The sequence below is a fragment of the Dryobates pubescens genome, chromosome 24, assembly GCF_014839835.1.
Source record: "Dryobates pubescens isolate bDryPub1 chromosome 24, bDryPub1.pri, whole genome shotgun sequence".
Lineage (NCBI taxonomy): Eukaryota > Metazoa > Chordata > Aves > Piciformes > Picidae > Dryobates > Dryobates pubescens.
The window spans coordinates 16,943,170-16,964,448 of NC_071635.1; the positions used below are offsets into that span (position 1 = coordinate 16,943,170).

The window sequence follows — 21,279 nt, forward strand, 5'->3', positions numbered from 1 at the left end:
TTGCTGCCCTGCTGCCTGCAGCCAGCTGAGGGCAGAGCAGCACACAAGGAGCAGAAGCTTTGCTGCCCTTGCTGCCTGCAGCCAGCTGAGGACAGCAGCACACAAGGAGCAGAAGCTTTGCTGCCCTGCTGCCTGCAGCAGCTGAGGGACAGCAGCACACAAGGAGCAGAAGCTTTGCTGCCCATGCTGCCTGCAGCAGCTGAGGGACAGCAGCACACAAGGAGCAGAAGCTTTGCTGCCCTGCTGCCTGCAGCAGCTGAGGGACAGCAGCACACAAGGAGCAGGAAGCTTTGCTGCCCTGCTGCCCTGCAGCCAGCTGAGGGGACAAGCAGCACACAAGGAGCAGAAGCTTTGCTGCCCTGCTGCCTGCAGCCAGCTCAGGCAGAGCAGCACACAAGGAGCAGAAGCTTTGCTGCCCTGCTGCCTGCAGCCAGCTGAGGCACAGCAGCACACAAGGAGCAAGAAGCTTTGCTGCCCTGCTGCCTGCAGCCAAGCTGAGGGACAGCAGCACACAAGGAGCAGAAGCTTTGCTGCCCTGCTGCCTGCAGCCAGCTGAGGGACAGCAGCACACAAGGAGCAGAAGCTTTGCTGCCCTGCTGCCTGCAGCCAGCTGAGGCAGAGCAGCACACAAGGAGCAGAAAGCTTTGCTGCCCTGCTGCCTGCAGCCAGCTGAGGCAGAGCAGCACACAAGGAGCAGAAGCTTTGCTGCCCTGCTGCCTGCAGCCAGCTGAGGGACAGCAGCACACAAGGAGCAGAAGCTTTGCTGCCCTGCTGCCTGCAGCCAGCTGAGGGACAGCAGCACACAAGGAGCAGAAGCTTTGCTGCCCTGCTGCCTGCAGCCAGCTGAGGGACAGCAGCACACAAGGAGCAGAAGCTTTGCTGCCCTGCTGCCTGCAGCCAGCTGAGGGCAGCAGCACACAAGGAGCAGAAGCTTTGCTGCCCTGCTGCCTGCAGCCAGCTGAGGGACAGCAGCACACAAGGAGCAGAAGCTTTGCTGCCCTGCTGCCTGCAGCCAGCTGAGGCACAGCAGCACACAAGGAGCAGAAGCTTTGCTGCCCTGCTGCCTGCAGCCAGCTGAGGGACAGCAGCACACAAGGAGCAGAAGCTTTGCTGCCCTGCTGCCTGCAGCCAGCTGAGGGACAGCAGCACACAAGGAGCAGAAGCTTTGCTGCCCTGCTGCCTGCAGCCAGCTCAGGCAGAGCAGCACACAAGGAGCAGAAGCTTTGCTGCCCTGCTGCCTGCAGCCAGCTGAGGGACAGCAGCACACAAGGAGCAGAAGCTTTGCTGCCCTGCTGCCTGCAGCCAGCTGAGGGACAGCAGCACACAAGGAGCAGAAGTTTTGCTGCCCTGCTGCCTGCAGCCAGCTGAGGGACAGCAGCACACAAGGAGCAGAAGCTTTGCTGCCCTGCTGCCTGCAGCCAGCTGGGGGACAGCAGCACACAAGGAGCAGAAGCTTTGCTGCCCTGCTGCCTGCAGCCAGCTCAGGCAGAGCCACTTTGCACTTGAACTCTTGTGGTGATTACCTAGAAACCAAAAGGGAAGCCCAGGAGCAGGCTGCCAGAGAGGTTGTGGAGTCTCCTGCTCTGGGGAGCTTCCAACCCCCCTGGGCACTGAGGGCCTGGGAAGCTGATCTCAGGGAACCTGCTGGAGCAGGGAGGTTGGAGGAAAGGCTCTCCAGAGCAGCCACCCAAGCCCAGCATGCTGTGAGTCTGTTCCAGGGCCTTCAGGCCACCTCTGCAGGGCTGAGCTGGGAGCAGTTGCTGCCCTGCCCTCATTGCAGGGGCTGGGAATCAGGAGTAGCATTGGATGCCCCTGGGCTGGCCAAGGGCTGCAGGCTGAGAGGAATCACAGCATGATTCAGGCTGGAGAAGCTCTCTGAGAGCATCCAGCCCAACCCTCAACCCAACCCCACCATGGCCCCAGGTGCCATGGCTACAGCTTGCTGCAACACCCCCAGGCATGAGGACTGCACCACCTCCCTGGGCAGCCTGTGCCAGGGTCTCACCACCCTCCTGGCCAACAACTTCTTCCTCACAGCCAATCTCCAGCTCCCCACTTCTACTTCTGCTCCAGCCCCCCCACTCCTAGCCCTCCCTCACCCCCTCCAAAGTCCCTCCCCAGCTCTCTTGCAGCCCCCTGCAGCTCCTGGGAGGCCACCAGAAGGTCTCCTGGGAGCCTTCTCCTCTGCAGCCTGCACAACCCCAACTCTCTCAGGCTGTGCTCAGAGCAGCTCCAGCCCTCTGCTCCCCCTCCTGGCCCTGCTCTGGACACCTTCCAGCCCCTCCAGAGCCTTCCTGGCACAGAGGCTGCAGAGCTGGCCCCAGAGCTGCAGCTGTGGGCTCAGCAGAGTGGAGCAGAGGGGCAGAATCCCCTCCCTGGCCCTGCTGGCTCTGCTATGATGACTTTTAAGGTCCCTTCCAAGCCAAACCATTCTGTGAATGTTTTTCTCCCCCACAATCTGCTCTCCCCTGGGGCTCACCCCAAAGCTCAGGCAGGGGGAAGCACACCTGAAGGGGTGGCAGGGCTGTGACACTCACCCCCCCCCCTCCCCTGCTGCTGGCACTGCTCAGGCAGCCTGCAGGGAGACATTGCTCCCCCTGGGCACGGCCACCATGCCTCCAGGGGGTGGCAGAAGCCAGGGCAGGGCCGTGGCACTCACATGAAGCCTGCAATGTAAGCGTTGGACAGGCTGGGGGCTCCCCCCCCGTAGGCAGAGCTCGTCTCTCCCAGCCACACCTTCTTGCCAGGCACAGTCCCAGCAACGATCTGCACAGGCAGGGAAGAAGAGGCAAGAGTTGGGCAAGGTCTCTAAGCTCCCCCAGCCCCAACCATCCTCTGCCCCTGCCCAGGCTGGGGCTGAGCCATGGCCTCAGCACCACAGCTCTGCAACCCCTCCAGGGATGAGCATCCAACCCCCTCCCTGGGCAGCCTGGGCCAGGCTTGCAGAACCCTTGCAGGGAAGAAGTTTCTTCTCCTCTCCAACCTGAGCCTCCCCTGGGGCAGCCTGAGGCCATTGCCTCTCCTCCTGGCTGCAGCCTCCTCTCAGGGAGCTGCAGAGAGCAAGGAGGTCTCCCTCAGCCTCCTCTGCTCCACACTCCCCACCCCCAGCTCCCTCAGCTGCTCCTCCCCAGCCCTCTTCCCCAGACCCTTCCCCACCTTTCCTGCCCTTCCCTGGCCCTGCTCCAGCTCCTCAAGCTCCTTCTGGCAGCCAGGAGCCCAAAGCTGAGCCCAGCCCTCAAGCTGTGGCCTCCCCAGTGCTGAGCCCAGGGGCACAATCCCTGCCCTGCTCCTGCTGCCCACACCACTGCTGCTCCAGCCCAGGCTGCTGCTGCCCTCCTTGCCCAGCTGGGCACAGCTCTGTGTGGCACCATGCTGGCTGTGGGGGCAGCCTGTGGAGCTCCTTCCCTGCTGGCAGGGCTGGGTTTAACTCAGGGGGAGAGCAGCAGCCCAGCCTGGAGGGTCCCTGCTCATTGCTCAGTCTGGATTCCCTGCTGAGCCCCTGGGGGCCTGCAGGGGGGGAGGAGGGGAGGGCAGATGTCACCTCCAGGACTTGTTGCAGAGCTGTGGCAAAGGTGTCCAGCACCCTGGGGCTGAGGAAGTCCTCCCTGGTGGCGCTTCGTCCGTCCACGTAGTAACTGCAGGGGGGGAAAGCACAGCAGCAGCCCCAGGGCAGGCACACAGCACCCCCAGGGCAGGCACACAGCACCCCCAGGGCAGGCACACAGCACCCCCAGGGCCGGCACACAGCAGCAGCCCCAGGGCAGGCACACAGCAGCCCCAGGGCAGGCACACAGCACCCCCAGGGCAGGCACACAGCACCCCCAGGGCAGGCACACAGCAGCACCCCCAGGGCAGGCACACAGCAGCACCCCCAGGGCAGGCACACAGCAGCAGCCCCAGGGCAGGCACACAGCACCCCCAGGGCAGGCACACAGCACCCCCAGGGCAGGCACACAGCACCCCCAGGGCAGGCACACAGCACCCCCAGGGCAGGCACACAGCAGCACCCCCAGGGCCGGCACACAGCAGCCCCAGGGCAGGCACACAGCAGCCCCAGGGCAGGCACACAGCACCCCCAGGGCAGGCACACAGCACCCCCAGGGCAGGCACACAGCAGCAGCCCCAGGGCAGGCACACAGCACCCCCAGGGCAGGCACACAGCACCCCCAGGGCAGGCACACAGCAGCCCCAGGGCAGGCACACAGCACCCCCAGGGCCGGCACACAGCACCCCCAGGGCCGGCACACAGCAGCAGCCCCAGGGCAGGCACACAGCAGCAGCCCCAGGGCAGGCACACAGCACCCCCAGGGCAGGCACACAGCACCCCCAGGGCAGGCACACAGCAGCAGCCCCAGGGCAGGCACACAGCACCCCCAGGGCAGGCACACAGCACCCCCAGGGCAGGCACACAGCAGCCCCAGGGCAGGCACACAGCAGCCCCAGGGCAGGCACACAGCACCCCCAGGGCAGGCACACAGCAGCACCCCCCAGGGCAGGCACACAGCACCCCCAGGGCAGGCACACAGCAGCACCCCCAGGGCCGGCACACAGCACCCCCAGGGCAGGCACACAGCAGCCCCAGGGCAGGCACACAGCACCCCCAGGGCAGGCACACAGCAGCACCCCCAGGGCAGGCACACAGCACCCCCAGGGCAGGCACACAGCAGCACCCCCAGGGCCGGCACACAGCACCCCCAGGGCAGGCACACAGCAGCCCCAGGGCAGGCACACAGCACCCCCAGGGCAGGCACACAGCAGCCCCAGGGCAGGCACACAGCAGCACCCCCAGGGCAGGCACACAGCACCCCCAGGGCAGGCACACAGCACCCCCAGGGCAGGCACACAGCAGCCCCAGGGCAGGCACACAGCAGCACCCCCAGGGCCGGCACACAGCACCCCCAGGGCTGGCACACAGCACCCCCAGGGCAGGCACACAGCAGCCCCAGGGCAGGCACACAGCAGCACCCCCAGGGCCGGCACACAGCACCCCCAGGGCAGGCACACAGCAGCCCCAGGGCAGGCACACAGCAGCCCCAGGGCAGGCACACAGCACCCCCAGGGCAGGCACACAGCAGCCCCAGGGCAGGCACACAGCACCCCCAGGGCAGGCACACAGCACCCCCAGGGCAGGCACACAGCACCCCCAGGGCCGGCACACAGCAGCACCCCCAGGGCAGGCACACAGCACCAGCCCCAGGGCAGGCACACAGCAGCCCCAGGGCAGGCACACAGCACCCCCAGGGCAGGCACACAGCACCCCCAGGGCAGGCACACAGCAGCAGCCCCAGGGCAGGCACACAGCAGCAGCCCCAGGGCAGGCACACAGCAGCCCCAGGGCAGGCACACAGCACCCCCAGGGCCGGCACACAGCACCCCCAGTGCCCACAGCCCTGGCACCTCCAAGGGGGAGCAGAGAGTCAGGCACTTGCTTGGGGTGGCAAAGCTCTCTGAGCTCACCCAGTCCAACCCCCAGCCCAGCCCCCACCCTGGCCCCGGGTGCCATGGCCACAGCTTGCTGCAGCCCCTCCAGGCATGAGGACTCCACCACCCCCTGGGCAGCCTCTGCCAGGCCCTGACCACTCTGGCAGCAGAGAGATTCTTCCTCCTCTCCAACCTGACCCTCCCCTGGCACAAGTTCAGGACATTGCCTCTGGTTCTAGCACCTCCAGGGATGGAGACTCCACCACCTCCCTGGGCAGCCTGGGCCAGGCTGGCAGAACCCTTGCAGGGAAGAAGTTTCTTCTCCTCTCCAACCTGAGCCTCCCCTCTGCTCTGCCCTGCTGAGACCTCCCCTGCAAGATTGCCTCCAGCCCTGGGCTGCCCAGCTCAGGAGGGACAGGGAGCTGCTGCAGAGAGGCCAAGGCAGGCTGCAAGGCTGCTGAAGGGACTGCAGCACTGCCTGGGGAGGAGAGGCTGAGAGCCCTGGGGGTGCTGAGTGTGGAGAGCAGAAGGCTGAGAGGGAGCTGAGCAATGGCTCTCAGGAGCTGAGGGCTGGGGGGCAGGAAGGGAGGCACAGGGACAGCCTCTGCTCACTGTGCCCTGGCACAGGCCAAGGGGCAAGGGATGGAAAGTGCAGCCCAGGAGCTTCCAGCTCAGCATCAGGAGCAACTTCTTGGCTGGGAGGCTGCCAGAGGCCTGGAGCAGGCTGCCCAGAGAGGTTGTGGAGTCTCCTTCTGTGGAGCCTCTGCAGCCCTGGCTGGCTGTGTTCTGTGTGCCCTGGGCTGGATCCTCTGCTCCTGCTCTGCCAGGGGCTGCCACTGGAAGCTCTCCAGGGCTCCCTTCCAGCTCCCAGCACCCTGGGATGAGCTCCTGGGACCTTCCAGCTGCAGTTCAGTGTCTGCAGGGCAGCTGCAGGCAGGCTGGGCAGGGGCTGCTCAGAAGGGGCTGTGGGGACAGGAGGAGCAGCAAGGGGCTGGAGCTGGAGCAGGGCAGAAGTAGGTTGGAGCTGAGGAGGAAGTTCTGCACAGGGAGGCTGGAGAGACTCTGGCACAGGCTGCCCAGGGAGGTGCTGCAGGCTCCAGAGCTCCCTTCCAGCCCCTGGCATCCTCTGAGGCTGTGCTGAGCTCCTCTCTTCCTCTGAGCAGAGCCACCCCAGGCAAGGCTGAAAGGCTTCTTGCAGCCCCTCCTCCCTGCTGGGCTCTCTGGGGAGCAGGCAGGGGGCAGGCAGGGGGCAGGGGGCTGCTGGGCCCCCAGTGGCACTTACTGGTGCCAGGTGACAGCATCGATGGCCTTGCCCCCGGACTTCAGGAAGCTGCAAGCAAGCAGAGAGGATGCAGGGCAGGGCAGGGGCTGGGCAGGCTCCAGGGGGGAGCTGCAGCCTCCCACACCCCCCCAGGCTGCCTCCCACAGCCCTCCCCTCTCCCCCCAGGCTGGGCTGCTCTGCAGCCTGTCAGAGCCAGCAGCTGCAGACCCCCAGGGGGTGCAGAGAGGGCCCAGGGGGTGGCCTGGGAAGTGCATTGCATCCCCCCCACTCCTGCAGCCCTTCCCCCTGGCTGCAGAGGCACCTGGCTGCCCTGCCCCCTGCCCCTCTCCCCCAGGCAGCTGCCCCAGGGGGACCTGGAGCTGCCCCAGGGGGACCTGGAGCTGCCTCAGGGGGACCTGGAGCTGCCCCATTGGGACCTGGAGCTGCCTCATTGGGACCTGGAGCTGCCCCAGGGGGACCGGGACCTTGCTCATGGGGACCTGGAGCTGCCTCATTGGGACCTGGAGCTGCCCAATTGGAGCTTGGAGCTCCTTAATAAGGACCTGGAGCTAACTAATTAGGGCCTGAAGCTTCCTAACTGGGGCTTGGAGCTGCCCCATGGGGACCTGGAGCTGCCTCATTGGGACCTGGAGCTGCTCCATTGGGACCTGGAGCTGCTCCATGGGGACCTGGAGCTGCCCCAGGGGGACCTGGAGCTGCTTGATTGGGCCCTGGAGCTGCCTCATTGGGCCCTGGAGCTGCTCCATTGGGACCTGGAGCTGCCTCATTGGGACCTGGAGCTGCCTCATTGGGGCCTGGAGCTGCCTCATTGGGGCCTGGAGCTGCCTCATTGGGGACCTGCAGCTGCTTGATTGGGCCCTGGAGCTGCCCCAGGGGGACCTGGAGCTGCTCTCAGCTCCTCAGCAGGCTCCGGGAGCGCTTTGGGGCTGCCCCATGGGGCGCTGGAGCTGCTCTCAGCTCCTCAGCAGGCTCCGGGAGCGCTTTGGGGCTGCCCCATGGGGCGCTGGAGCTGCTCTCACCTCCTCAGCAGGCTCCGGGAGCGCTTGTGGGGCTGCCCCACGTCGGGGCCGTAGAGCTTTGCCTGCCGGTAGCGGCCGGAGCTGTCCAGCAGCCGCCGGAGGTGCAGGAAGTCCTTCCCCAGCTGCTGCCCATCGATGGCGGTGCCAGACTTCTTCCTGAAGCTGTTGGGCTCTGCAGGAGACACCGGGGCTCAGCACCCCTGGGGCAGGGCTGTGCACCCCTCCTGCAAGGGGGCTGCAGAGTGCTGGGGCTGGGGGCCGGGGAGCAGAGCCCAACCCCCCTGGCTCCTACCTCCCTGCAGGGAGCTGCAGAGAGCAAGAAGGTCTCCCCTGAGCCTCCTCTTCTGCAGGCTGAGCAACCCCAGCTCCCTCAGCCTCTCCTCACAGGGCTGTGCCCCAGACCCCTCCCCAGCCCTGTGCCCCAGACCCCTCCCCAGCTTTGTTGCCCTTCTCTGGACACCTTCCAGCAGCTCAACCTCTTTCCTACCCTCAGGAGCCCAGAGCTGGACACAGGACTCAAGCTGTGGCCTCAGCAGTGCTGAGCACAGGGCACAAGGACTTCCCTGCTGCTGCTGGCCACACTCTGCCTGACCCAGGCCAGGCTGCCCTTGGCCTTCTTGGCCCCCTGGGCACACTGCTGGCTCCTCTTCAGCTGCTCTCCCCCAGCACCCCCAGGTCCCTCTCTGCCTGGCTGCTCTCAGCCCCTCTGCCCCCAGCCTGTGGCACTGCCTGGGGTTGCTGTGGCCAAAGTGCAGCCCCTGGCACTTGGCTGTGTTCAATCTCCTGCCCTTGGCCTCTGCCCCTCTGCCCAGCCTGGCCAGGTCCCTCTGCAGAGCTCTGCTGCCCTCTCACAGCTCAGCTCCTGCCCCCAGCTTGCTGCCAGCTGCACATTCCCTGCTGATGGACTCCATCCCCTCCTCCAGATCATCAATGAAGATATTGATCAGGCTGGGGCCCAGCCCTGCTCCCTGGGGCACAGCACTGGTGCCTGGCTGCCAGCTGGCTGTGGCACCATTCACCACCACTCTCTGGGCTCAGCCTCCAGCCAGTTCCTCACCCAGCTCAGAGCTGCTGTCCCAGCCAGGGGCTGACAGCTTGGCCAGGAGCTTGCTGGGGGGGATGGTGGCAAAGGCCTTGCTGGAGCCCAGGCAGACTCCATCCCCAGCCTGCCCCACACCCCCTAGCCCAGCAGGCTGCCCACTTACCGTTGCCCAGCTCCCAGGAGATGTTGTAGCCCCTGGAGCAGCAGTAGCCCAGCAGGGCCTGGGCGTTGGAGCTGTCCCACTGCAGGCCCTCCCTGCGCAGCAGAGCGTTGAGCCCGAAGATGAGCTGCAGCCCTGAGCAGCTGGCAAAGCCCTGCAGGATGTCCAGAGTGTGCCCTGCAGGCAGGGGGGGAGAGGGGAGCTGGAGCCTGCCTGCTGCTGCTCCAGCCCTGGCCGAGCCACAGCCTCTGCTGCCTGTGCTGAGCCCTCCTGGGGCTGCAAGCAGGAGGTCAGAGCTGAGCCTGGAGCAGGCTGCAGGGGGTGGGGAGCCTGCTGCAGCACAGCACTGCTGTGGCTGAGGGGGCAGGAACATCCCAGCCCTGGCACCACTGCAGGCCACTGCCTCTCCTTCCAGCCCCTGAGCAGAGGGAGCAGAGCCCAACCCCCCCTGGCTGCAGCCTCCTCTCAGGGAGCTGCAGAGAGCAAGGAGGTCTCCCTCAGCCTCCTCTGCTCCACACTCCCCACCCCCAGCAGAGCTGCAGGCACTGCATGACTGCCAACACATCTGCAACCATGGAAGGGGTTTGGATGCTGAAGCCCTTGGAGCTCACCCAGCCCCAACCATCCTCTGCCCCTGCCCAGGCTGGGGCTGAGCCATGGCCTCAGCACCACAGCTCTGCAACCCCTCCAGGGATGAGCATCCAACCCCCTCCCTGGGCAGCCTGGGCCAGGCTTGCAGAACCCTTGCAGGGAAAAAGTTTCTTCTCCTCTCCAACCTGAGCCTCCCCTGGGGCAGCCTGAGGCCATTGCCTCTCCTCCTGGCCCTTGTTCCTGGGGAGCAGAGCCCAACCCCCCCTGGCTGCAGCCTCCTCTCAGGGAGCTGCAGAGAGCAAGGAGGTCTCCCTCAGCCTCCTCTTCCCCAGGCTGATTTCCCTGCAGCCCCCTGGCTCTCAGCCCCAGCAGAGCCTCACCTGTGATGGTGGTGTTCTTGTGCTGCCTCCACTTGTGCTCTGCCAGCAGCAGCTGCTCCTGGCTGGGCCACTGGGCCAGCAGCAGCCTCTGCAGGGCAGCAAATGCAGGCCTGGGGCCACAAGCTCCTGCAGGGCAGAAGAAGGGAGAGAGGGTGAAGACTTTGTCCTCCTGGTCCAGCATTGCCACCTGATGGCTTCAGAGCTGCTTCTGTGACCCTTGGACAGCAGCACCTGAGGGACAGAAGCTCTGAGCTGGGGCAGCAGAGGGAGCTCTGAGCTGGGGGAGCAGAGGGAGCTCTGAGCTGGGGCAGAAGCTGTGAGCTGGGGCAGGAGCTGTGAGCTGGGGCAGGAGCTGTGAGCTGGGGCAGGGAAGCTGCAGAGCTGGGACAGGGAAGCTGTGAGCTGGGGCAGGGAAGCTGTGAGCTGGGACAGGGAAGCTGTGAGCTGGGGCAGGAGCTGCAGAGCTGGGGCAGGGAAGCTGTGAGCTGGGACAGGGAAGCTGTGAGCTGGGGCAGGAGCTCTGAGCTGGGGCAGGAGCTGTGAGCTGGGGCAGGAGCTCTGGGCTGGGGCAGGAGCTCTGGGCTGGGGCAGAAGCTGTGAGCTGGGGCAGAAGCTGTGAGCTGGGGCAGGAGCTCTGGGCTGGGACAGGAGCTCTGGGCTGGGGCAGGAGCTGTGAGCTGGGGCAGGAGCTCTGGGCTGGGGCAGGAGCTCTGGGCTGGGGCAGGAGCTCTGGGCTGGGGCAGAAGCTCTGGGCTGGGGCAGGAGCTTTGGGCTGGGGCAGGAGCTCTGAGCTGGGGCAGGAGCTGTGAGCTGGGGCAGGAGCTGTGGGCTGGGGCAGGAGCTCTGGGCTGGGACAGAAGCTCTGGGCTGGGGCAGGAGCTCTGGGCTGGGGCAGGAGCTCTGAGCTGGGGCAGGAGCTCTGGGCTGGGACAGAAGCTCTGGGCTGGGACAGAAGCTGTGGGCTGGGGCAGGAGCTCTGAGCTGGGGCAGGAGCTCTGGGCTGGGGCAGGAGCTCTGAGCTGGGGCAGGAGCTCTGGGCTGGGGCAGGAGCTGTGAGCTGGGACAGGAGCTCTGGGCTGGGACAGAAGGTCTGAGCTGGGGCAGGAGCTGTGGGCTGGGGCAGGAGCTGTGAGCTGGAGCAGGAGCTTCCTGCAGCAGCTGGGAGTTGTCTGTTGGAGTTTGCTTTGCTTTTCTTTCCCCCCACCCTGGGGCTCAGAATTGGTTGCTGCCTGTGCCAGAGTGAAGGGAGGCTGGAAAGGGAGAGAGGAAATAACTCTGTGCCCCCTGAGAAGCCCCCTTCAGGCTGGAGGTCATCTGCAAAGCTTCTCCTCCCCAGGCTGCACAGCCCCAGCTCTCCCAGCCTGGCCCCACAGCAGAGGCTCTGCAGCCTCTGAGCATCTCTGTGGCCTCCTCTGGAGCCTCTCCAGCAGCTCCAGGTCCTTGTGCTGGGGGCCCCAGAGCTGGAGGCAGTGCTGCAGGTGGGGGCTGAGCAGAGCAGAGCAGAGGGGCAGAATCCCCTCCCTGTGCTGCTCTCTCCCTGCTCTGGCTGCAGCTCAGCACAGGGCTGGCTCTGGGCTGCCAGGGCCCAGTGCTGGCTCCTGGGGAGTTGTTCATCACCTCCCTGCTGCTTCTCTGTCTCTTGAGATCTGCAGGGGGGCAGAGAATAAAGCTCTTGGTGCTTTCTGCAGCATCCTTCTGGGAGCAGCCTCCTTGTGCCTGGTGGTCACCTACCCTCTGATGAAGAGGATCACATACTGGCCACAGCTGTTGCTGGGTGAGCTGGAGCTGCTTTTCCTCCTCCTTGCAGCCAGGAGCCCAAAGCTGAGCCCAGCCCTCAAGCTGTGGCCTCCCCAGTGCTGAGCCCAGGGGCACAATCCCTGCCCTGCTGCTGCTGCCCACACCACTGCTGCTCCAGCCCAGGCTGCTGCTGCCCTCCTTGCCCCCCTGCCCACCCCCTGCCTCCTCTCCAGCTGCTGCCACCCAGCACCCCCAGGGCTTGCTCTGCTGCCCACTTTCCAGCCCCTCTGCCCCCAGCCTGCAGCCTTCCTGGGGTGGCTGTGCCCCAGGCTCAGGCCCCAGCCCTTGGCCTTGTTGAGCCTCCTGCAGCTGAGCTCAGCCCTGGCTGCAGCCTGCCCTGGGGCCTCTGCAGAGCCTTCCTGCCCTCCAGCAGCACACAGCCTCCCAGCTTGCTGCCCCCTTCCCCAGGCTGCCTGGCTCCCCCCGCATGGAGACACTGACCAGAGCTGCCCCCAGCCCTGTGCCCTGCTGCCCTCCATTGCCCTCCACACTGCCACAGAGCTGCCAGGGCTGGAAGGGACCTCAGGGATGCTCCAGTTCCAAGCTGCCCAAGGCAGCTCCCTGCTCAGCCTCCTCCTCTCCACTGGCTGCAGCTCCCTGAGCCCAGCCCCTGCCCTGCTCCTGCTGCCCACAGCATTGCTGCTGCAGTGTGAGGTGCTGGGCAGGCTGAGCTCAGCTCCTGCAGGCTGCCAGCAGGGCAGACACAGCCCAGAGAGCTCTCCCAGCTGCAGCCCCAGGCAGGAAGGCTGCTGCCAGCCAGCTGCCAGGGCCTGGCTGCCTGAGGAGCAGATAAGCACCCCAGGGAGCAGCCCTTCCTGTGCCCCCCTGCCTGGGGCAGGGCATGGTGCCAGTGCTGCAGCAGCCAGGCTGGCAGGAGTCAGGGCACCCTGATGCAAGGCTGTGTCTCCTTGGCATGCAAACCAGGAGCAAGCCCCAGCAGGAGAGGAGGCCAGGAGCTGGAGCCACCCAGAGAGGAGCACAGCAGTGCAGGGGTTAAAGCACCACCTGCCTTCCACCCCAGTGCCACTGGCAGTGCAGGGAGGGGAGGGCAGAGGGCACCTCCCCAGCTCAACCCCCTCCCAGGACGGGCCCCTAAGGCTCTGCCCTCCCCAGCTCCTGCCTTCCACCTCTGACTGCACTGGCACAGAGAAACCACAGCCCTGGAGCTGTCCTTGGCTGTGCCAGGCAGCAGGGGAAGGGGCAGCAGGGGAAGCTCCCAAGGGGGCAGCAGGGGAAGGGGCAGCAGGGGAAGCTGCCAAGGGGGCAGCAGGGGAAGGGGCAGCAGGGGAAGCTGCCAAGGGGGCAGCAGAAGCTTTCAAGGGGGCAGCAGGGGAAGCTGCCAAGGGGGCAGCAGGGGAAGCTCCCAAGGGGGCAGCAGAAGCTCCCATGGGGGCAGCAGAAGCTCCCAAGGGGGCAGCAGGGGAAGCTGCCAAGGGGGCAGCAGAAGCTCCCAAGGGGGCAGCAGGGGAAGCTGCCAAGGGGGCAGCAGGAGAAGCTCCCAAGGGGGCAGCAGAAGCTGCCAAGGGGGCAGCAGGGGAAGCTGCCAAGGGGGCAGCAGAAGCTCCCAAGGGGGCAGCAGGGGAAGGGGCAGAAGGGGAAGCTGCCAAGGGGGCAGCAGAAGCTCCCAAGGGGGCAGCAGGGGAAGCTGCCAAGGAGGCAGCAGGGGAAGCTCCCAAGGAGGCAGCAGGGGAAGCTGCCAAGGGGGCAGCAGGGGAAGCTCCCAAGGAGGCAGCAGGGGAAGCTGCCAAGGGGGCAGCAGGGGAAGCTCTCAAGGGGGCAGCAGAAGCTCTCAAGGGGGCAGCAGGGGAAGCTGCCAAGGGGGCAGCAGAAGCTCCCATGGGGGCAGCAGGGGAAGCTGCCAAGGGGGCAGCAGGGGAAGCTGCCAAGGGGGCAGCAGAAGCTCCCAAGGGGGCAGCAGAAGCTCCCAAGGGGGCAGCAGGGGAAGCTGCCAAGGAGGCAGCAGAAGCTCCCAAGGGGGCAGCAGAAGCTCCCAAGGGGGCAGCAGGGGAAGCTGCCAAGGGGGCAGCAGGGGAAGCTCCCAAGGGGGCAGCAGGGGAAGCTGCCAAAGGGGCAGCAGAAGCTGCCAAGGGGGCAGCAGGGGAAGCTGCCAAGGGGGCAGCAGAAGCTCCCAAGGGGGCAGCAGGGGAAGCTCCCAAGGGGGCAGCAGGGGAAGCTGCCAAGGGGGCAGCAGAAGCTCTCAAGGGGGCAGCAGGGGAAGCTGCCAGGCTGCAGCAGGGGGCACAGGGTGGCAAAGGGGGCAGTGCCACCACCTCTGGGCTGACCAGGAGCTCCCTGTCCCCTCCTGACCTCCCCCCAGCTGGCCAAGGCCTCCCCAGGAGCTGGCTGCAGCTGCCTGCATGTCCTCTGCATGGAGGCCAGCAGGGCTGAGCTGCTCCTGGGGCCCCACAGCTGGCACCCAGGCCACCCCCTGCCCCCAGGCTGCCCCACAAGCTGCTGCTCAGCCTTACCTTGCTGGGCCTGCAGCTCCCAGAGGGTTTTTTCTTCCAGAGTTGAATCCTTGTGGGGGTCAAAGATGAGGAAATCTGTCTGGGTGCCACCAAACCTCAGGAAGCCTGGGGCCAGGGCCCTGGCCAGGGCACGCAGCCTGGGGGAGCTGAGGGAGGCAGAGAAGAGACCCTGCAGGGCTGTGGCTGCAGGAGAGGCAAACCACAGCCCCTGCTGGCAGGGGGAGAGCTGGGGCAGGGCACCTGAGGGCAGTCCCTAAGCTCAGGGCACTCCTGACCCCCCCTGTGCCCCTGGCCTGTGCCAGCTGAAGGAGCCAGGAGAGCCTTGGTGAGAGTGGTGGTGCCCCAGGGAGCACAGCTGCCAGGATGCCAGGGGCTGGAAGGGAGCTCTGGAGCCTGCAGCACCTCCCTGGGCAGCCTGTGCCAGAGTCTCTCCAGCCTCCCTGTGCAGAACTTCCTCCTCAGCTCCAACCTACCTCTGCCCTGCTCCAGCTCCAGCCCCTTGCTGCTCCTCCTGTCCCCACAGCCCCTTCTGAGCAGCCCCTGCCCAGCCTGCCTGCAGCTGCCCTGCAGACACTGAACTGCAGCTGGAAACCCCAGGAGCTCATCCCAGGGTGCTGGGGGCTGGGAGGGACCCCTGGAGAGCTTCCAGTGGCAGCCCCTGGCAGAGCAGGAGCAGAGGATCCAGCCCAGGGCACACAGAACACAGCCAGCCAGGGCTGCAGAGGCTCCACAGAAGGAGACTCCACAACCTCTCTGGGCAGCCTGCTCCAGGCCTCTGGCAGCCTCCCAGCCAAGAAGTTGCTCCTGATGCTGAGCTGGAAGCTCCTGGGCTGCACTTTCCATCCCTTGCCCCTTGGCCTGTGCCAGGGCACAGTGAGCAGAGGCTGTCCCTGTGCCTCCCTTCCTGCCCCCCAGCCCTCAGCTCCTGAGAGCCATTGCTCAGCTCCCTCTCAGCCTTCTGCTCTCCACACTCAGCACCCCCAGGGCTCTCAGCCTCTCCTCCCCAGGCAGTGCTGCAGTCCCTTCAGCAGCCTTGCAGCCTGCCTTGGCCTCTCTGCAGCAGCTCCCTGTCCCTCCTGAGCTGGGCAGCCCAGGGCTGGAGGCAATCTTGCAGGGGAGGTCTCAGCAGGGCAGAGCAGAGGGGGAGCAGAACCTCCCTGGCCCTGCTGGATGCCCCCCAGGACCCCCTTGGCCTCCTTGGCCCCCAGGGCACCTTGCTGCCCCATGCAGAGCTTGCTGCCCAGCAGCACTGCCAGCTGCTCCTCCCTGGGGCTGCTCTGCAGCAGATCCCCTCCCAAGCTGTGCTGCTGCAGCTGCAGGACTCTGCTCTGCTGCTGCCTGAGCCTCAGCAGCTTCCTCCCTGCCCAGCTCTCAGCCTGCCCAAGGCTCTGAGGCTGCTCCTGCTCAGGGGGTCCCATCCTGGGCACAAAGCAAGGCAAGGCTCCCACACAGGGACCTTTTGTGCTGTCCCCTACCCTGCATCAAGCTAAGCACAGAGTGGATGCAAAAGTGCCCTGAGCCCAGCACTGCCAGCTGCCAGCAGTGCCAGCTCCCAGCACTGCCAGGTGCCAGCAGTGCCAGCTGCCAGCAGTGCCAGCTCCCAGCAGTGCCAGCTCCCAGCACTGCCAGCTCCCAGCAGTGCCAGCTCCCAGCACTGCCAGCTCCCAGCAGTGCCAGCTCCCAGCACTGCCAGCTGCCAGCACTGCCAGCTCCCAGCACTGCCAGCTCCCAGCACTGCCAGCTGCCAGCAGTGCCAGCCCCCAGCACTGCCAGCTCCCAGCACTGCCAGCTCCCAGCACTGCCAGCTGCCAGCAGTGCCAGCTGCCAGCACTGCCAGCTCCCAGCACTGCCAGCTCCCAGCACTGCCAGCTGCCAGCACTGCCAGCTCCCAGCACTGCCAGCTCCCAGCACTGCCAGCTCCCAGCACTGCCAGCTGCCAGCAGTGCCAGCTGCCAGCACTGCCAGCTGCCAGCACTGCCAGCTCCCAGCACTGCCAGCTGCCAGCACTGCCAGCTCCCAGCACTGCCAGCTGCCAGCAGTGCCAGCTGCCAGCACTGCCAGCTCCCAGCACTGCCAGCTCCCAGCACTGCCAGCTGCCAGCAGTGCCAGCTGCCAGCACTGCCAGCTGCCAGCACTGCCAGCTGCCAGCACTGCCAGCTCCCAGCAGTGCCAGCTGCCAGCAGTGCCAGCTGCCAGCACTGCCAGCTCCCAGCACTGCCAGCTCCCAGCACTGCCAGCTGCCAGCACTGCCAGCTCCCAGCACTGCCAGCTGCCAGCACTGCCAGCTCCCAGCACTGCCAGCTCCCAGCACTGCCAGCTGCCAGCACTGCCAGCTGCCAGCACTGCCAGCTCCCAGCAGTGCCAGCTCCCAGCAGTGCCAGCTGCCAGCACTGCCAGCTGCCAGCAGTGCCAGCTGCCAGCACTGCCAGCTGCCAGCACTGCCAGCTCCCAGCAGTGCCAGCTCCCAGCAGTGCCAGCTCCCAGCACTGCCAGCTCCCAGCACTGCCAGCTCCCAGCAGTGCCAGCTCCCAGCAGTGCCAGCTGCCAGCACTGCCAGCTGCCAGCACTGCCAGCTCCCAGCACTGCCAGCTCCCAGCACTTCCAGCTGCCAGCACTGCCAGCTGCCAGCACTGCCAGCTCCCAGCAGTGCCAGCACTCTGGCAGCCAAGAGAGGCTGAGGCACAGCATGGCACAGACCCCAGCCTCAGCCAAGCAGCTTGGGAGGGGGACAGAAGCTCTGCCTCTGGGGCTTGCAATCCCAGAAGGGGTTGGGTGGGAAGGGAGCTCAGAGCTCAGCCAGCTCCAAGCCCCTGCCAGGGGCAGGGACAGCTCCCCCCAGCCCCAGGCTGCTCAGGGCCTTGGCCAGAGTCCCTCCCCAGCCCTCCTGGAGCCCTGCAGGGACTGGAAGCTGCTCTGAGGTCTGCCTGGAGCCTTCTCTTCTGTCTCCATCAGCCCCAGCTCTCCCAGCCTGGCCCCACAGGGAGGCTCTGCAGCCTCTGAGCATCTCTGTGGCCTGCTCTGTGGCCTCTCCAGGTCCCTGTGCTGGGACCCCAGAGCTGGCTGCAGTGCTGCAGTGCCTGTGCAGGGTGTCCCTGGCTGCCCCAGGCAGGGGAGGACTCAGGCTGTGTGCCAGCTCTGCCTGCTGGGGAGCACAGACAGCAGGTTAGAGGCCACCAAGCACTGCCCCCTGCTCAGGGGGGAGGGGGCTGCCCCCAGCCTGACCCCCAGCTGCTGAGGTCAGCTCCTGAGCCTCTCCTCCCACCCTGGCTGCGAGGAACAGCTGCAAGTGGTGGCAGGAGGGGAAGGCAGGGCAGGAGGAGCCCCTCGGGGCTGCACCCAGGGCTCAGACAGGTGGGGAGGGGAGAATTAGAGAGAGCTCCCTGAGGGCACCCCTCTGGTGGTCACCTCACTGCCAGCCCCCAGCCCCCCAACCCCCAGCCCTTCCCTTCCTTGCTCTGCTCACTGAGAGGCTTCTCCCAGGGCTGCTTTCAGTTACCTCCTCAGCAGGGTGGGGATCCCTCTCCTCCAGCCCTGGGCTCCCTCTCCTCCAGCCCTGGGCTCCCTCTCCTCCAGCCCTGGCTTCCCTCTCCTCCAGCCCTGGGATCCCTCTGCTCCAGCCCTGGGCTCCCTCTCCTCCAGCCCTGGGCTCCCTCTCCTCCAGCCCTGGGCTCCCTCTCCTCCAGCCCTGGCTTCCCTCTCCTCCAGCCCTGGGATCCCTCTGCTCCAGCCCTGGGCTCCCTCTCCTCCAGCCCTGGGCTCCCTCTCCTCCAGCCCTGGGCTCCCTCTCCTCCAGCCCTGGGATCCCTCTCCTCCAGCCCTGGCTTCCCTCTCCTCCAGCCCTGGCTTCCCTCTCCTCCAGCCCTGGCTTCCCTCTCCTCCAGCCCTGGCTTCCCTCTCCTCCAGCCCTGGGCTCCCTCTCCTCCAGCCCTGGGATCCCTCTCCTCCAGCCCTGGGCTCCCTCTCCTCCAGCCCTGGGATCCCTCTCCTCCAGCCCTGGGCTCCCTCTCCTCCAGCCCTGGGATCCCTCTCCTCCAGCCCTGGGCTCCCTCTCCTCCAGCCCTGGGATCCCTCTCCTCCAGCCCTGGGATCCCTCTCCTCCAGCCCTGGCCTCTTCCTCCTCCAGCCCTGGGTTCCACATCCTCCAGGGCTGGGGTCTCCTGGATCCCTCTCCTCCAGGGCTGGGGTCTCCTGGGTCCCCTCTGCTCCAGGGCTGGGGTCTCCTGGGTCCCCTCTGCTCCAGGGCTGGGGTCTCCTGGGTCCCTCTCCTCCAGGGCTGGGGTCTCCTGGATCCCCTCTCCTCCAGGGCTGGGGTCTCCTGGGTCCCTCTGCTCCAGGGCTGGGGTCTCCTGGATCCCCTCTCCTCCAGGGCTGGGGTCTCCTGGGTCCCCTCTGCTCCAGGGCTGGGGTCTCCTGGGTCCCTCTGCTCCAGGGCTGGGGTCTCCTGGATCCCCTCTGCTCCAGGGCTGGGGTCTCCTGGGTCCCTCTGCTCCAGGGCTGGGGTCTCCTGGGTCCCCTCTGCTCCAGGGCTGGGGTCTCCTGGGTCCCTCTCCTCCAGGGCTGGGGTCTCCTGGGTCCTCTCTGCTCCAGGGCTGGGGTCTCCTGGGTCAGTCTGCTCCAGGGCTGGGGTCTCCTGGGTCCCCTCTGCTCCAGGGCTGGGGTCTCCTGGGTCCCTCTCCTCCAGGGCTGGGGTCTCCTGGATCCCCTCTGCTCTAGGGCTGGGGTCTCCTGGATCCCCTCTCCTCCAGGGCTGGGGTCTCCTGGGTCCCTCTCCTCCAGGGCTGGGGTCTCCTGGATCCCCTCTGCTCTAGGGCTGGGGTCTCCTGGATCCCCTCTCCTCCAGGGCTGGGGTCTCCTGGGTCAGTCTGCTCCAGGGCTGGGGTCTCCTGGGTCCCCTCTCCTCCAGGGCTGGGGTCTCCTGGGTCAGTCTGCTCCAGGGCTGGGGTCTCCTGGGTAACTCTGCTCCAGGGCTGGGGTCTCCTGGATCCCTCTGCTCCAGGGCTGGGGTCTCCTGGGTAACTCTGCTCCAGGGCTGGGGTCTCCTGGGTCCCCTCTGCTCCAGGGCTGGGGTCTCCTGGGTCCCTCTGCTCCAGGGCTGGGGTCTCCTGGGTCCCCTCTGCTCCAGGGCTGGGGTCTCCTGGGTCCCTCTGCTCCAGGGCTGGGGTCTCCTGGGTCAGTCTGCTCCAGGGCTGGGGTCTCCTGGGTAACTCTGCTCCAGGGCTGGGGTCTCCTGGATCCCTCTGCTCCAGGGCTGGGGTCTCCTGGGTAACTCTGCTCCAGGGCTGGGGTCTCCTGGGTCCCCTCTGCTCCAGGGCTGGGGTCTCCTGGGTCCCCTCTGCTCCAGGGCTGGGGTCTCCTGGGTCTCCCCAGCCCCTTCCCCTGCCCACCCCCTCCGGGTCCCTCCGCTCCCCCTCCCCTGCTCCGTGCGGACCCCTCCGGTGTCTCCTCCCTCCCCGGGCGCGGTTGGCCGCGGCGGGGGGCGGCGGGGGGCGGCGGGGGGCAGCTCACCTGAGCAGTGCCACATATCGAGGGTCTCTGGCCAGGCTGGCGTCCAGGGTGAGGGAGAGGAACGCGGGGCTGACCTCCCTCAGCGGGCTGCCCCCCAGCCCCAGCCGCAGCTCCGCCGCCCGCTGCCCGCCCGGCACCTCCGGCGCCTCCGGTACCACCGGCTCCACCGGCACCACCGGCTCCACCGGCTCCACCGGCACCTGCGGCACCGGCAGCAGCAGCAGGGGCAGCAGCAGCAGCGGCAGCAGCGGCAGCAGCCTCAGCGGCATCCTGCGCTCCGCTCCGCGCCCGGCGCCGCCGCCGGCACCTCCCAGCCCAGGGCGGCCCCGGGGCAGCCTCTGCCTCCCCCGCGGGGAGGGACCCGGCCCGGGAGAGGAGGAGGCTGAGCAGGGAGCTGCCTTGGGCAGCTTGGAACTGCAGCATCCCTGAGGTCCCTTCCGGCCCTGGCAGCTCTGTGGCAGTGTGGAGGGCAACGGAGGGCAGCAGGGCACAGGGCTGGGGGCAGCTCTGGTCAGTGTCTCCATGCGGGGGGAGCCAGGCAGCCTGGGGAAGGGGGCAGCAAGCTGGGAGGCTGTGTGCTGCTGGAGGGCAGGAAGGCTCTGCAGAGGCCCCAGGGCAGGCTGCAGCCAGGGCTGAGCTCAGCTGCAGGAGGCTCAAGAAGGCCAAGGGCTGGGGCCTGAGCCTGGGGCACAGCCACCCCAGGAAGGCTGCAGGCTGGGGGCAGAGGGGCTGGAAAGTGGGCAGCAGAGCAAGCCCTGGGGGTGCTGGGTGGCAGCAGCTGGAGAGGAGGCAGGGGGTGGGCAGGGGGGCAAGGAGGGCAGCAGCAGCCTGGGCTGGAGCAGCAGTGGTGTGGGCAGCAGGAGCAGGGCAGGGATTGTGCCCCTGGGCTCAGCACTGGGGAGGCCACAGCTTGAGGGCTGGGCTCAGCTTTGGGCTCCTGGCTGCCAGAAGGAGCTTGAGGAGCTGGAGCAGGGCCAGGGAAGGGCAGGAAAGGTGGGGAAGGGTCTGGGGAAGAGGGCTGGGGAGGAGCAGCTGAGGGAGCTGGGGGTGGGGAGTGTGGAGCAGAGGAGGCTGAGGGAGACCTCCTTGCTCTCTGCAGCTCCCTGAGAGGAGGCTGCAGCCAGGGGGGGTTGGGCTCTGCTCCCCAGGAACAAGGGCCAGGAGGAGAGGCAATGGCCTCAGGCTGCCCCAGGGGAGGCTCAGGTTGGAGAGGAGAAGAAACTTCTTGGCTGCAAGGGTTCTGCAAGCCTGTGCCCAGCTCTGGGCTCCCCAGGTGCAGAGAGACAGAGACCTGCTGGGGAGAGCCCAAGGCAGAGCCAGGAGGAGGATCTGGGGACCTGAGCATCTCTGTGGAGAGAGGCTGAGAGCCCTGGGGGTGCCCAGCCTGCAGAGGAGCTCCTGCTGGTGCTGGGGGCCCAGAGCTGGAGGCAGGGCTGCAGGTGGGGGCTGAGCAGAGCAGGGCAGAGGGGCAGAATGTGGAAGGCTGCTGTGAGCCCTGCCTGGAGCCATCCAAGTTGGCTTTCAAGGATCCCAGGCCTGGAGCCCCCCTGCTGCTCTGGGGCAACCTGTGGCAGTGGCTCAGCAGCCTGCTGGGGGAGAATTGCTTCCTGCTGT

The 21,279-nt window shown here is 67.1% G+C and overlaps 1 protein-coding gene across 1 annotated transcript in view; it reads right to left on the minus strand.

Moving 5' to 3' along the window:
• HPSE (heparanase) overlaps nucleotides 1–20,189 on the minus strand; it is a 28,082-nt gene extending 7,893 nt beyond the window's left edge. The window contains exons 1-9 of the mRNA XM_054172526.1: nucleotides 20,157–20,189; nucleotides 19,666–19,865; nucleotides 14,161–14,306; nucleotides 9,896–10,018; nucleotides 8,928–9,101; nucleotides 7,723–7,894; nucleotides 6,704–6,751; nucleotides 3,542–3,635; nucleotides 2,660–2,766 (exon numbers count right to left, since the gene is read on the minus strand). Coding sequence (XP_054028501.1) covers nucleotides 2,660–2,766; nucleotides 3,542–3,635; nucleotides 6,704–6,751; nucleotides 7,723–7,894; nucleotides 8,928–9,101; nucleotides 9,896–10,018; nucleotides 14,161–14,306; nucleotides 19,666–19,865; nucleotides 20,157–20,189 — 1,097 coding nt within the window. The remainder of the gene's footprint in view (nucleotides 1–2,659; nucleotides 2,767–3,541; nucleotides 3,636–6,703; nucleotides 6,752–7,722; nucleotides 7,895–8,927; nucleotides 9,102–9,895; nucleotides 10,019–14,160; nucleotides 14,307–19,665; nucleotides 19,866–20,156) is intronic.
• Between the last annotated feature and the right edge of the window lie 1,090 nt (nucleotides 20,190–21,279).